The sequence below is a fragment of the Anas platyrhynchos genome, chromosome 19, assembly GCF_047663525.1.
Source record: "Anas platyrhynchos isolate ZD024472 breed Pekin duck chromosome 19, IASCAAS_PekinDuck_T2T, whole genome shotgun sequence".
In the NCBI taxonomy this organism is placed as follows: Eukaryota; Metazoa; Chordata; class Aves; order Anseriformes; family Anatidae; genus Anas; species Anas platyrhynchos.
In genome coordinates this window covers 3,352,384-3,367,674 of record NC_092605.1, presented here as the reverse complement: position 1 = coordinate 3,367,674, position 15,291 = coordinate 3,352,384, and the positions used below count along the sequence as shown (strand labels likewise).

Below are 15,291 nucleotides of genomic sequence, written 5' to 3'. Positions count from 1 at the left end.
AGTTTTATGAACACTAAGTAAGCTTCCAAAAATAAAAGAAAAAAGATCTGAATTGGAGATGATGCTTTGAGTAGAGCATAACAGCAGCAGGCTTGAAATACAGGAGCTGTTAAATAGTACTCAGTAGCATCACCTTAAAAGCTGGTCATGAAGAAAAGATGAATATTTTCTATTCAAACCACAGGGACGTATTAGATAGTGATAAGTTCCTGCATCGTTATTTTGCTAAGACATTACAGACTTACAATTTTTTTGATTGTCTGAATTCTTGTTGATCCAACTGAAACAAAATATTGCTCCCCAGGCACCATCACTTCAGCACTTGCCACAGAGAAGACCACTTTATTCACCAATAATATTTTCCTTTTGGCACAAACCCAGCTCTTTTAACCTCTCATTTCAGCTAACCTGAGTAAAACAAAAAGGAGGGGATTTTAGGCTTCCATCTTTTTTGCATACACCTTTATTAAGGCACTTAATTTGAAAGTAATAATAATGACTTTTTTTCCTTGTTACAGCTATAGAGTACTGCAGAAAAAATGTTACACAAGGAGACAATATTTGTACACCACTATTTTTAGCATATTACAGGATTTTATACGGCTGCTTGGTCAAAATTTACTGTCAAATACTTAGCTGTATGGCATGTAAGAAAGGCTATGAAATAAGAAAAGGGCTGTGCATAGCATAGTCTGAAAATCTTTTTTTGTTTTCTGAATATCCAGAATTTAAAGCCAAGCTTCACTGCAACTGTCCAGTACATTTGGAGAAATTCCTGACACTGCCAGTAGAGCCTCGCCTTTCCACAGGGCATTGCTGCTGCCAAAAAAACTTCACAGCTTTGACAAAAACTTCACTACATGACAGAAATCTCTTTGCACATGATTTAAAGTAATCCAATTCTCTCTTCCAAAAAAATAAAAATAAGATTAAAGCCCTCTCCCTTGTATACACATTCAGCTTCCATGGAAGTCAGAACACCACTTACAAAAGCTAAGGGTTTTCCAACCCCTTTGGATCTTTGTAAACAATTAACAAACTTCACCACTCAGGAACCCTCCACATCCCTCGAGGCCTGTAGTGTAAATGCCATACCATCTCGCCTCAAGACAAATCTATAAATAAATCCTTGCCATCATGTCCTAGATACCCAGACCTCCGCAGGACGTTTGGGAATACGCATCTTCAAGTACTGCCTCCTGTGGCTGTAAAAGGCAATTTTGTTTGAGTGGGAAACCTGTACATGGAAATGGTTTTTTTATGCTAATCCCGGCTAACTGGCTGCGAGGCATCTATCTGGCTGGTAGACTTTGGGGTCTCCTTGTCAAGTAGAATAAATATGACTGATAATCATTCCAATGAAATATTCGTGAGGATTGCCTGCTTTATGTGAAAAGTGCAGTGAGTGCTAGCTTGTAACTTTTATTGAAGCAGAACAATACTCCCTGGAAGGCTCAAGCACGAAGTATGCCAAGCTATTCGTTAGCAGACCCGCACTGTCCCTTGGTTCCGACCTGCTGGCTCCGCTCTGCTCTTGCTACGAACATCACAGTGTTGTGTAAGACAAAAACTGCCATCTCTCATAATAAATGTCTATCGCTTGAAAAAGCTTACAGGAAAAATAAATAAATAAATAAATAAAAAGAAAACAGCACATTTCCAAGGAGATGTCTGATTGCAAAAAAAAAAAAAAAAAAAACAGAAATTTCCTCACCTGAGAAAAACATAAGGAAGATATATTTATGCAGGTGGATATGTTTATCTCTCTCTCTTTTTTTTTTTTTTTTTTTTTTATACATGTTTGACAAGAGAGACAACTGCAACCTGTGTATTGCACTGCCCTGGAAATTTTCTTACATTAACGGCAATATTGCACTCTCCTACAACTAATGGAAAGGCAAAGACACTGGAGAATTTGAATATTCAAATGAATGGTGCACTTGCACAAAACAATTTAGAAAAGGACTTTTAAAATATTTAAAAATCTGCTAAATATTATGATAAGCTCCATAGTACATTACTTTTCTGAACTAAGCTTGTACTGACTAGGATAGGAATAAGTTACTGAACTGTAAAAGGGCAGACATAATAGTCAAACATTTCAGTAAATTAAAGTATAACATTCTACAATCCTCTTTGTTTAATAGGACCCACTAATGTACCACAGTTTTAATAAAACATTTATTTTCTGTTTGCTTTTAATCTTAAAAGCGTTTTTCAGATATCACTTCTGTGTAAATATTGAAAATGATCATTTTGCAACCCTAATACTAAAATAAGGCATTTGGTTTATATATTTAATCACGAAAGCAAAAATAAATAAATAAATAAAATCAGGAAGTACAGTCAGCAATATTAAAGACTATTAAAAATCTGCCACGTAGCAGATTCTAAAACAGGGAAGAGATTCTTGGTAAACTTAAATGGTGTCACAAATGTTCATTCTTATTTATGAACTCCAGGGAAAAACAAACGGTTAACAAAAATCAAAACCATTCAAGAATCAAGCCGTTCACTGCAGATACAGAAGAACAAGCCACAAGTGTACAACTGAAATTTTCAAACAAAAATGCTTGTTTTTAAACATCTTATTTCACACCTGAGCGTTAAAACAAATCTTGTTTTGTTTTGTTCTGCTTCGTTTTTAGGACTGACCAAAGCAAATCAGCAATGGTATGAGCCGTGTTGAGAGGAGGAGTAGCTGGACAGGCACAGGAGTGTGTTGCTGACGTGATGGCCCCCTTTAGCACTAACATTTTGGCACTGATACTGGTGATGCTGCATTTCATCCAGCTTGATGGCTGCTAAGACTGCTGGGCTGAAGGTGTGTCAGCATTAATACTGTAGGCACTATTGCCTGCCTTGGCTTTTACTGATAACGCTGCCCTTTACTGGGTCTGGTACCTACAGCAGCTGATATGTGAAGGGCTCCTACCAAAGTCCAGGTGAGAGGTTCTGGAAAAGCAGCTCACGCAGCGTCAGTGCTGGCACTGCCCGGCACCTGATACAGGAGGTGTACATGGGGTTATAAAGTCGGAGAATCACCCAAATGCCACCCCAATGAGCAGGCGTGCTTGGACCACGCCTAAAGTCATCTGCAGCACAGGGCAGTTCAAATCCACAACTTCCAAAGTCCAAAAGACAGCTTTAATTGCTACACCTTTCAGACAGAGCCAATTTCCACACATCCCTCCAACGTTTAAATAATTCAGGAGCTTTCAGAAAAGGACGGGCATGAAAAATAATCTCGGCTTCTTGTTCCTGCCTTCACAATTGTTTCTGCAGCACAGCCTGCTAAATAAAGTGCACCTGCCTAATAAAATGCACCAAGAGCCTGCCTGCTACAAACACGATGAGCCGAAGCCAGGCTGCAGACCAGCTCCCTGGCTGCGCCAGGCAGGGAGGCTGCACGAACGCCTGCAAACCCTGCTTTATCTTCCAGGCAAGGGCTCTGACCACTACGGTATTCTGCTAAAGTCTCTTCCTTTGACTCCTGTCAGAAAAATTGACTTCGGCTCTGTTAAGTGACTTCCTACAAAGAAGCTGTGCTCTAAACTAAAGGGAAAGAGATGCTTTGTATACAGCTCAGAATAACCCTCAAAGCTCCCAAGGAGTGCATTGCAGCTGCAGTGGCATTTCCTATCCCCTGGTCCCTTTCAACATGCCTAATAAACCTCAGCACCATCCACATTCTTTACAGGTAATCAGTAACCGCTCCGTGCTTGGAGCCAGATTTGCTGAGTCTTACACCCTGACTTGATCTTTGGATCTCCTTCACTTCTGGTGACTACACCCGTACGCTGCAAGGCCCTTGGCACAGATGCTTTGAATCGCACTGCTGGAGCAAATGTACTTTTGGGGTATCACGAGGCTTAAACTGCGGTATGTAACCAGGGCTGCAGCAGGAGCAGCTGATGAAAGATGACAAAAATTTGAGATGAGGAGAGAGGCTAAGAGCCGAAAGTGAACAGGAAGAAAAAGATGTCTGGAGATACAGATACAGATCCATAATGGAACATTTTGTGAGAGATCAGAACAGAATATGGGAAGAGATGGAAAGGTGAAAAGAAAGGTTTTAGTTACAGTTATATTTTTAATCTGATTAAGTTGATTTTAGCAATGGTATGCAGAATATTGTGAAGCTTCTTCCATTTTAAGCTGTTGCCAAAGTAGTAGCAATTGAAGCTAGGTGATCTCTGGAGAAAGACAGTTTCTTTAAAATGCAGCTGCATTTGGAACTCCTAAACAAAGGTCCTATTGTAATAATTTCAATATTTTCATGATTACAACTACTTAAATTTAGCATATCTATTTCATGACATCATACTGTAAAGTTTATGGCGCGTTTGCGGACCTGTCATTAAGATAGCAGTACCGTTAAGCAAGCAGCATCTTTCATTTCCTCAAAATAAACAGTTTTTTGTGCTTCACTTCTTCTTGCTTACCTACCTGAACAACATACAAAGGATCTAGGACTGGAGTCATGTCATGTAACTTTACAAATCTAATCTGCCTTTTGATACAGCAGAGAAACTCTCCATCCACTGCCATCCAGACCCAATGCCCCTGTGGGTTACGCTGCCGTGAAGTTGCTGCAGCTCTCTGCTTCTGAATTCAGTTCCTCAAACCTCAAGTTTTCAAGTAGGATTTCAGAGGGCAGTAAGTTAAACCAGTTAGGAGGAGATCAATGAGAGGGGTCAGGACTCCCAGTAAGTGGGGACGGGGAAAGGGGGAAAGATAGGAAGAGAAGAAATGGCTGTTAAGGACTGCAGCGTTTCTGCCAGCAACTTCAGTCTGCTGCCACACGGCTCTTAACTTAAGCATTTCTTATGTGCCTAAATTTAGATTATGTGAAATGTGTTTAAAAAACAAGCTGTCTTAAAAATACTTTCCAGTTCTTGGACATTTCCCTGTACTTGAGCTTAAAAATAAGAAAAGTTTTTAACATCTCTAATTTTCCAGAACCTCTTGCAGCTTCTACCCATATATTGTTCATTGATCTCATGTCTAGCATATTAAAACAATTCATGAGAAGCTCATTAAAACCTAGTAAGAAAAGTCTTCTGGTGTGTTTCATCAGAGGAGATAATAGCCTACAATCTAGAGCATGAATATGTTATAAGAGACAAAACAGAGCCGTTTAGAGAAAGAACACTTGGAATGTATTGTTCCCATAAGCAGATGTTAAATTACTTCACTGTAAAGTGGAATTTACAAATCCCAAAGAAATGTTATTTTTATGTGAACAAACAATTAGTTTATTATTTCAGCAGGGTGACACAAAATTCTTGTATATATGCCTCTCCATGTAGGCAGTTGTGTTGAATGTAAAGACTGATTGTTGACTGAAAATGCTCCTTGTATATGCAAGTATTGACAGGGCAAGATAGGAGGGGTATATCCTGACCGGTGTACTATCTCAGGCACAAAGATAATTCAAGTTTCAAACAACCTATCTGAGATATGTCTGCTGGCTTAAGATTAGATTGGATCTAATCACTGGCACGTAGCTGGAGCTACAGATCCCTGTGTGCAGAGAGGACGTGGACCAGAGTCAACTTTGAGGTTATACCTTGAGATATGACAGATACACAAACAAGCTCAGAAAAATGTGCAGCCTCTCCTGGGCATTGTTAGCATCAAATACATTCAACACAAACCAAACAAAAATAAAACACTGACTTCAAGCTTGGGTAAGCACCTCAGGGTTGTCACATTCTGAGGAATATTGATCTTGGTCTCACATTCATCTGTAGTTAATTTTCTAACCAAAAATAAATGTTTAAAGTCCATAGATATTCAATATTCAATTCAGAGCACTTAAAAATAACTAGGATTATAAATATTTACCACAAAGAACTTACTGATATTGTTTGCAATGTATTCTCACTGTTAGGTGCAGCAACATAAAACTATTCATAAGAGCAGCATATCAAATGCCAATGTACTTACATCAGTGTCAGGTCCCTTGTCAGCTCCAGGACATGAGAAAGTGACGAACTCATGGCATCTCTTATGAACCACAAAACAGCAAACTAGGAAGAAAAGGGAAAACAACAGTTAGGATTGCATAGGTTTCATTTTCTTTTGTTAAAACAAATGCAGTTACATGGGAAATAAGATAAAACTTACAGCCAAGTATTTCACCTGTAAGTCATTCAAAGAAAGTAGAGCGTAATGTTAAATATAGACGCACAAAAAAGACAGACATCAAGTAAACTATATAATTAGAGGAAATAAGCAGGCACATTTAAAAACCTAAAGGCTCTACAATGGTAATTTTCTAATATTTAACACAGCCCATAGCGTTAAAGTTTGGTGTGGGATGAACGATGCATTTCCTGAATCCAAACCCACACCTGTAACTGGAAGGCTGTCAGTGTGCCTTCAGGCAAGAGCAGGGGCTGTAAATGAGGCACATTAAGCTGGAAGGACACCCATCCTTGGCTGTGGGATCTGTTCACCTGCATGCCTTGATGAAGATGTCTAAGAAAATCCAATGTCTTTACCAGTTAATTACTTCTGTGACAAACCAAAGCTCTGAGTGAAGACTCTTGTGGAGAACAAAGTGTTCTCGTATCACAGAATGGCAGGAGGTAATGAGAAACGAAAATTAGGTTCTGATTACAGTACAATTCCCATTTAGAATTTAAGAATGATCTAAAAACTTTTTCATATGAAGAAAGCTTAATCTAATTATGTGATGGAGGCTATAGGCTGTCACACAACGGAGGTCACACACGTGCCCCAAAACCACATAAACAGGATGATTTGCTTGAGTGAGCATACTTCAAAAGCCAGGTATTTTAGCTTTTCACACTTACAGAGGTTCTTTCTTAGTGCTAAGCTTAGTTCTGGTATTTCACAACCAGTCCACATGTGAACAAAATAGAATAATCAAGATTTAAGGCGGTGAACAGCTCGAAGTAAACACTGTACTATCAGGCGAAGTTTTACAGTGACTGAGAAGATTATAACGAAAATTCCAAAGTAGTCTGTAAAGAAACTGTGTATTATACATTCCCTGAACATATTAGGCTGTGTTTCCAATAAATAAAAGTACACAGTTTTAAAGGAGAGCTTTTAAAAAAGTCAAATAGATTTCAATTGACTTGCAATAGCGAAATAGCACTGAATTTCCTCAACTTCAATGGAAACCAAGTTGAATTCTTGCACTTTTTCAAACTAGCTTATTTCATGTGGAATCTTTAACATTCAATTCTTTCCCATTTATAATGAATATCAAATTCTTTCACCCAATGAAGCGAGCTAGGAAATATGATATCAAGAGCATCCTGGTGGCACTACAGCGTCCAACTCTCGATCCCACCACAATGCCATACTGGCCTCATCTGCACCCCTAAATGAGCCGGCTGTAAAGAAACCTGGTCCCCCTCACATCCCTCTCCAGCTATTTCTCAGCAGCAGCCCATGCAGCAATTCTTTCCAGCCTTTCTATTTCTGACATGGCATATGTTTATTCTGCGGACAAATGGTGTAAAATGGGCTTTGCTCCACTGATGCCAGTTCAGCTCTGCTGACTTCAGAAGAGGCAGAGTTCTGGCCCAACACATGCTGCCCACTTGGTTGGCTAGTTTGTTAATCAGTCTAAATCCCAATCAGTCCTACAATTATCATTTTGATGGTTTGTTTCTACCAACTGAAAGATCACTAAGTGGCAATTACTATTAATATTACTTGCAGCTGAAACACGTTTCACTTCCAAATTGTATTTTCGGTTCCAAACTTTCCACTCTTGAAGACAATAGCCTGATTTCTGTTTGCAGGAGTAAATCACATGAAGAAAAATAATCCTGTTACATCCTCCAGAAAACAAAAAAGTTAAATCACCACTTCTGTGGGCTGTGATCACATATTTGCAGAAATAAAAGATAAACTATGCAAAAGATCTGAAAAATATCTTTGGTGAGGTTGCAGAACTGAGCTGCACTGCTGATGTCTTTCTGATAAACTGAAATCCTAGGCTGGCTAGTGCAGCTCTGCCTTTATTCAGCTACAGCATAAGTTAGAACAAGTCTGCGTGCCTGGGCATCTATTTGGGGTAATATTTATGAAATACTCTAGTCAGATCCTACCTCTGGGTTGATAACCTTTTCCAGCATATGAAGGAATTCATTCAACTAGAGGCAATGCTGACCCTGTTTTTAATACCACTATGTAGTAAGTGTCATGACATGTCGGAGAACCACTGCCATTCCTTGCTACCACCTCATTCTATGACTACAAACGGTAGCCACTAAATTCCATGAGAACTATGCCAGTCACACAACAATGCAAACTGCGATTCAGATGCCAAAATGAACAATACCCCGTCTGTCCTTCTGGAGTTCAAGCTACACTTCAAGCACACTTATTAATACGGAATACTCAACTTCCTAAACCTTTCTGCTCACCTACTAATTGACTGGGTTGTGCACCTCAACGCAGACGGTCTTCATTCTTTCTCTTCCATTTCCCATTTGTACTCGCAGTGGGTTACCCATCTCCACAGAGCTCGGTTACTTATTAAGCAATTCCAAAGCATCACTCCTGTCTCACCTTTCACCTTTCAAGAACACTTAAGTGAAAACCAAATAATTTGATGTAAAGATAAACAGTATAGATAGGCTACTCTTGGTGAATTGTAAACCTAATTGTTAAAGGATGAGTGAGCTAAAATCCCTTGTTAGCAGCAGTCATTTCCATACATAAAATTTGTCTAAATTTTCATTTTTAAATTCATCCACTAAAGCACACTTCAGAATCTTTCAAGCTTTCTTAGTTTCAAAGCAACACATAGCTAGAGAATTCATAATAAAAATTTACTTAGATCGGATAAGTGAAAACAAAATATTACCTGCTTAAAATACCATGACATTTTTAGTAATAAAGATGAAAAGTAACCTTTCACTTGTTACTTGTTTTGAAAAGATGTTAATAGCTTCACATCACTTACTGCAGCTGTTAAGAAGTCACATTATGCTCATCACCTTCTCCTAATGAAAGTTATATTATACTACTTTGCAGAGACTGCCAGGAAATTTGTTGCTTTACATTTTAACAAGAGTATAAGCAGAAGCGAGCTGGCACACATCATGCATAGCTGCTGGAAAGCGACTCCGGGCTGGCAGCTAAGATTAAAAAGAAAATTACTGAAGTATTTTCATGTTTCGACAGCACGATGTTGATCTGGGGTATGCATACCATGGGTGCGAACTTCCATCCTTTCCAGCTCTGGACTTGCTGGAGACAAATACTTCTCACAGCAGCCCAGGGAAGGGTGGCTGGGAGCATGGGGAGAACAAACCCAGCTTTGTGCTGTGGGATCACGGTCACTGTTCCTCCTGGCTGCCCCCTGCCTCCATCCCCAGCACGGCTGCAGGGAGCAGGAGGTGCCAAGTGGCTGCCAGGAAAGAGGGGAGAGCATGGCCAGGAGCACTCCGTGCTTTCTCAAAGCACAACCAGAAGATGCACCGCACGGTCTGGGGATTTATGATACTTAACGGAGGACAACTCATTCCAGCCAACTTTATTCTGTCAGTTCACAGCACTGAGAAAAATGTCTTGTTATTACATATAAATATATAAATATATATATATATATCCAGCAGTAACTTATAGTTACAAGGCAGTGCTGTAAATTTCAAGCTGCTTTCTAAATTTTCTGATGTGTGGAGGTTATCAGTATGATACATTATGGGACTTATCCCCTAAAAAACACTGTTACTAGTAGCTTTCATATATGACAGACTGATGAAACAGAAATGAAATATTACTGCAGCAAGTAACAGAAGCAATCTTCTCTATTAGATGATCTATAAAGGAAAAAAGCTCTTGTTGAACCCTAGTCTCTTTTACAACGTGGAGCCATGCATCTGAAGAGCTTTACAGCCGCAAGCATTCCAGATAACTGGGGTAAAAACTAGCAGGGCAGAAATGCACATTTTACAAATTGCAATTACTTAAAAAAAATAGATATTAAAAAACAAACTAACAAAAAATTTTATACTCCCACTTTTGGGAAAACAAAAAACAAAAAATGCACAAAAAACAGGCTAGATGAGCCTTCCCAATAGAAGTATTTCCATACTATACCCCAGATATATTCAATAAAACAAATTAAACTGCACAGAGAGATCACATAAAAAATTATATGCAAGTTTATTAAAAAAAAACAACAAGCAGTTCTAAGAAAGTCTAACTGAACTGCCAGTTATTGCCTATAGAGAAATCAGTGAGCTTTTTCAAGAGATCTTTGAGTTATTTCTGTAGTGGTCAAGATTATTCTCCCAACTCAAATTATATATATATTTTTTAAATCCTAAGGACCATAAAAATTTTATATTAACTTTATATCTAAGCACATAAAGCTTGAAGCTTTGTCTCCACTGTTACAACAGTTATTTGCCTGACATCAACAGCTATACGTATACTTGCCCACATAATTTGTTTCTAGGTTTTGAGTATTGATTCTTCCTAAGGAAATGGCAGAAGAGGTCCGACTGGCAGCAGTGGGGAAATTACTCTGCGCATACAATATTTGTTGTTGGGTTTTACTTTTATTGTCTAACAGAACAAGAATTGATTCCAAATTGGACTAAGGAGTTACAATAAAACCAAAATAAGCATGAAATCACTCTCTGCATTAGTCTCTGAGCGTACTAGAGAACTTTAAGGGCCTCTATAGTAGCTTGGAGCACTGTATAATTTTTATGTTGCTATTTCACATGCTTTGCATTTTCAGTGAGGCCACAGAATTTCCCCAAGGGACCCATTTTATGGGCTGACTTTTTCTTGTGCTTCCTGCGCGACACCAAGCAATGAATGAATTTGTCACATGGCATTCTACGAATGAATATCACAATTACATTATATAGAAATAGGGTACTACTTCAAAATAGGTATGTCATTTAAGTATTAACTACATTTATTATTATTTTTAATATATACTGCTCTTTAAATAAATTTACTAGGAATGGAGTAAACTCGTGAACAGAATATGTCCAGAGCACAAAGTGTAACATTTAAAGAAGAATGATTTAGCAACTCTCCTTTTTCTCTTGTTCTGAACATGATATGAACATGACTTGAAAAAAAAAAAATCCATTATTTTGGTTATATTTAACATAAATGAGGCTGGTTACTATATATCAAACACACAAGTCAGATGTACTTCCTCTGAATGTTATTAACATAGTGAATCACAGGGGATTTTAAAAATTGCATTACCCTAACTTTTCCAACATGTGTAATTTATAACACATCAGCTAGTTTTTCTGCCAGCGTTTCACCCCATCTACAAGAGAGGGCTATCTCAAGAGAGTACCTGATACCTGCAATCTTTTCACTTAGCATTTACAATGCCTTTCTCACTAAAACAGCCCACAGCCCAGTGAGATGCAGCCTGTTCCAGGATAACAAGGTTTGTAAGGAAAACAACGCTTTCCCCCGTCACCATCGCCTGACCCTAAGCTTCTTAAAACTCTTTCGTAGCAGCATGAGGTCACGGAGCACCTTACAGTGCCAACCTGGAGTGCTACACATTGTCTGCTTCATGGATCATCTTTATTTGCATTGCCATTTCTGCAGTCCTCGAAGTAGCATCAGAAACCTACCTTGAAGTCTGAGTATACAGCCTACATGAAATCAATATTGATAAATTTGGGCTGATTCCTCATTGTGAGCTCCAAGAGTCTGTCGGTCAATAATTGCTTGCATATCCTCAAGGTTCATATGTCTGACCTACAGAATACTCCATTCATTCCCCACAATTTTTCAATTTTGTCAAGTTCAGTTAGGCTAATAAATGAGGGGCTGCAATAAAACCTCTACTACAAAGGTTTACAAAATTTAAGAGAAAGTAATGGTTAACTGCAACACTATCTTATTTGCGTGAAAGGATTATACAGATCGCCTGGACAGTCTTAACTACTCAGGTCATTAACTCCTTTACACTAAGTACAAAACAGACAGACGTCGCCGGTAAGCTGGCTTTGCAAGATCTCAAGCAGTACGCAAATACAGGCTGCGTGCCTGGGAGAGACTGCATGTATATTTTCATTTACAGCAATGCCGGGGGATAAAGTGATGAATATTTTCCTGCAGCTACATATGGAACATTTTTTAAACATTTGGGATATAGTAAAATATCTCACATAGCTTATTTCCCAGATTTGTCATTTCTACCTTCAATTACAAAGAAAATAAGGTACCTTATATTGTTTTTTTCCTGAAAACTGTGCTGCAATGCTTGCAAAACAGAAGAGTTTCAAGATATTAAAGAATTTTTCAAATACAGAATACAAAGTATTCAACACTGTTTCAACCCAGTTGTTAAACTATGTGCTTTTTTTTTCTAAGACAGAGATCACCATTTCTATGAAAAGTCCTTGCTAAAATTTCATGAAGCTATTAATCTTGTTCCTTTGAGGTGTCCCATTTTATAAAAGAATAATAACCCAGGAGCCATCCATCAAAACCAGAACTGAAATAGCTATTTCAAGAACTTGCAATGACAAAAAAGATGACCCACAATACCAGACTTTTTATATCACTTCTGTAGGCTCGAATCCATTGTAGTTTAAAAACCTGATCTCACCAGGCTGCAGGCCAGCACCAGCGACGCTGCAGGTGCCTGCTGTACCCTGCTTTGAGCCGTGCACAGGCACAGCAGCAAGGCAGGGCACGGCGCTCGCAATTAGACAACTAGCACAACACAAAGACCACAAATGCTTCCTGTGAAGACTGAACGTTAGTCCTTTGGGTTTTTCACTCGTTCAGCAATGAGCTGAACCTCAGAAAGGGGATGTCTTAAACAAAGCAGCTGTCTTCAGCTTGGGATAGTACCAAGTGTAGAAACAAAGGGCCAAGAGGGTGAGTAGCAGGGAGCAGCACAGGCTGTCCGTATTTCAGGCCTGTCTGAGCCGACAGGATGCGATGTGAAACCGATCTCCAGAATGCAGCTGTTGGGTTTTATTCTGTAATACAGCTGGAATCCCGAACGGCTCCTTGCAGGAAGCCAACAGAAAGCAAATAGCCTTTGGAAATCCCCGCGAACTGCCTCTGCCAGTGCTGCTCACATACAACGATCGTGGTCCTACATAAGCAAACCTTCAGCAGGAGCAAGAGGCATCGCATGGGCGTTCCTCTGACATGGGCATCACTTCCATGCCCTGAACTCTACCTGAAAGCCTTCGTGCTCAGCCATGAGATGCTAAACATGCTGAAGACAACCATCCAAGGGGTGCAGGTGGTTTCTTCACCTGATGATCAGCCACCCCCATGGTCAATTTATTGCAGACTGTGCCACGCTTCACGGTCATGTTTGAATCGGTTCCCAGCTGGAAGTGTGGAAATCAGAGGAAAGACAGAGGTCGGCCTCACGCAGCTGGAAGGTTTTTACCATTAGAGCTTGAGAAATATTTTGAATTATTTTAGTATGAGTTTTATAGCTTGTTTTTCTCAACACTTAACTTAACAAATTAATGATACCAAGCTATGGGTAGTTGTAAACCAAAACAGTTCCTTCCTTTAGCATGGCTCGTAATGGACACAAACACAAGTGAAACACCAGAGCTGGATGCCAAGAGCTGCATGTGAAGTATTTCAGTGTATTTTGAATTTAGGTCTATGTTTTCAGCTGTGTTTGAGAAACCTCACAACACACTAACAAAATTAATGAACCTTACTTGCCAGTAAACACAATCCACATGCTAATTCCATTATTGCCAAAAGATTTTTTGTTGTTGCTTTTCTTTTTTCTTTTTTTTCTCTAGGATGTGAACAAGTGAGGCCAAGATGACATGGAACAAGCTGTTTAAAATAAGAACAGAACCATGTCCCAACTACTACACTAATAGAAATAGGATGCCTGTAATTCTGCTTAGAATTGTAATTCTTTCAGAATTCTGAAAAATTCTGCTTGCTTAGACACAATCGTGCTAAGAGAATTAATTTCGCATTACTAACAGAACAAGCATAATCATCCAATTTTGCATTTACTTGCATATATAAAAGTTATTAAAAGGATTATAGCATCCTTTGACATTAACTTTCACACCATCATGATTCCAGAGCAGTGCAATGGGGCTTCAGAAGCATTAAAGCTAAATACTCATGCCTTGCCCATTTATTTTTAAAAGCAGAGCAGTTCATTTCGATGCTATTTAACGTTTATGCTTGACGTAGAATTACATAAATTCAAGTAAGAAAATAATCAAGATCCTTGATCTACAGGAATACCAGCCCAGACAGGCTCCCTTCTCATCAGTGTGACTTCATTTGCTCTTTCCAGTTCCTTTCAGCTTGGGGAAGTTTAAATCGAAAAGATAATTATAAAACTTAAATCTTGCCACAAAAAATTAATCTTATATTGTTTAATGTTAGTCATTATCTCCATAAGAGTTTAAAGCACATTTAGATAGCAAGCTTAACTCCAACAATCAGCTCATTCCTGTTTGCAAAGTTCATTAGTTCTGTGGCCTGTTCTGTGGTGTATTCTGTGCTAACATGACTGCATTAAAACTGAAAGATATTAATTTTGTGCCCACAAGACACTTGTTAGTGTTAGGTCAGAGGTTGGACTCGATGATACTGAGGTCTCTTCCAACTTAGATAATTCTGTGATTATTTAGTCTCTTGCTGTCGCCAAAAAAAATAATTTGGATATAACAAAACTGGCAGTATTCATTGCATTACTGGATTTGCACTGCAAAACTTAGTAGTGTTAGTTAGAAGATATGTAGGCATTCCCAGTTTGATGCTGGATTGTAGTCATTATTTAAATTCAGGTCTTATAGTTTACTCTATATTGGCTATAATTTGTTAATTTCATTTGCCTTCATACAAAGCAGCCTTCACAGTGGCGCACTACAAAATGCAGAGGGTAAAAGCAGGGAATGGGACGTAGTGGGAGAAGGTGTCACACAACAGCAGCTCATGACACCCTGTAAGAATGAAGCTCTCACCTCCTCTTCTCCAGGATTTCGGACCACTGCAATTTCATGGTCAAAGTGCCAGCAGCCCCTTGCCATTCCTGCCCCGAGGCCTTGCAAGCTCCATGCCAAGAGAACACAGACTTTGATGGCAATAATTATTCTCTGCCTCTCAACCTACCCAAAGCATGACTTGAACAGCACAAAACCATTTTAAAAAGTGGGAAAGTTCAATAAATACGGCTGAAATTTTCAAAGGATACAAATTAAAAAGAAGTTCATCTCCTTCTGGACACGAGAGATACTAATAAAACCAACTGATGGTGGGTTTGGACACTTTTCACAACGGGTTCAGGCT

General features: G+C 39.0%; 1 protein-coding gene across 3 annotated transcripts in view; it reads right to left on the bottom strand.

Annotated features, from left to right (window-relative positions):
* The window catches only part of PRKCA (protein kinase C alpha), a 169,336-nt gene that overhangs the window by 89,558 nt on the left and 64,487 nt on the right, over positions 1-15,291 (bottom strand). For all 3 annotated transcript variants that reach the window (XM_021269952.4, XM_027471337.3, XM_027471338.3), the window contains exon 3: positions 5,953-6,035. Coding sequence is in view for 2 of the 3 variants with exons in the window: in XM_027471337.3 (XP_027327138.1) it covers positions 5,953-6,035 (83 nt within the window). In the remaining variant the exon portion in view is untranslated. The remainder of the gene's footprint in view (positions 1-5,952; positions 6,036-15,291) is intronic.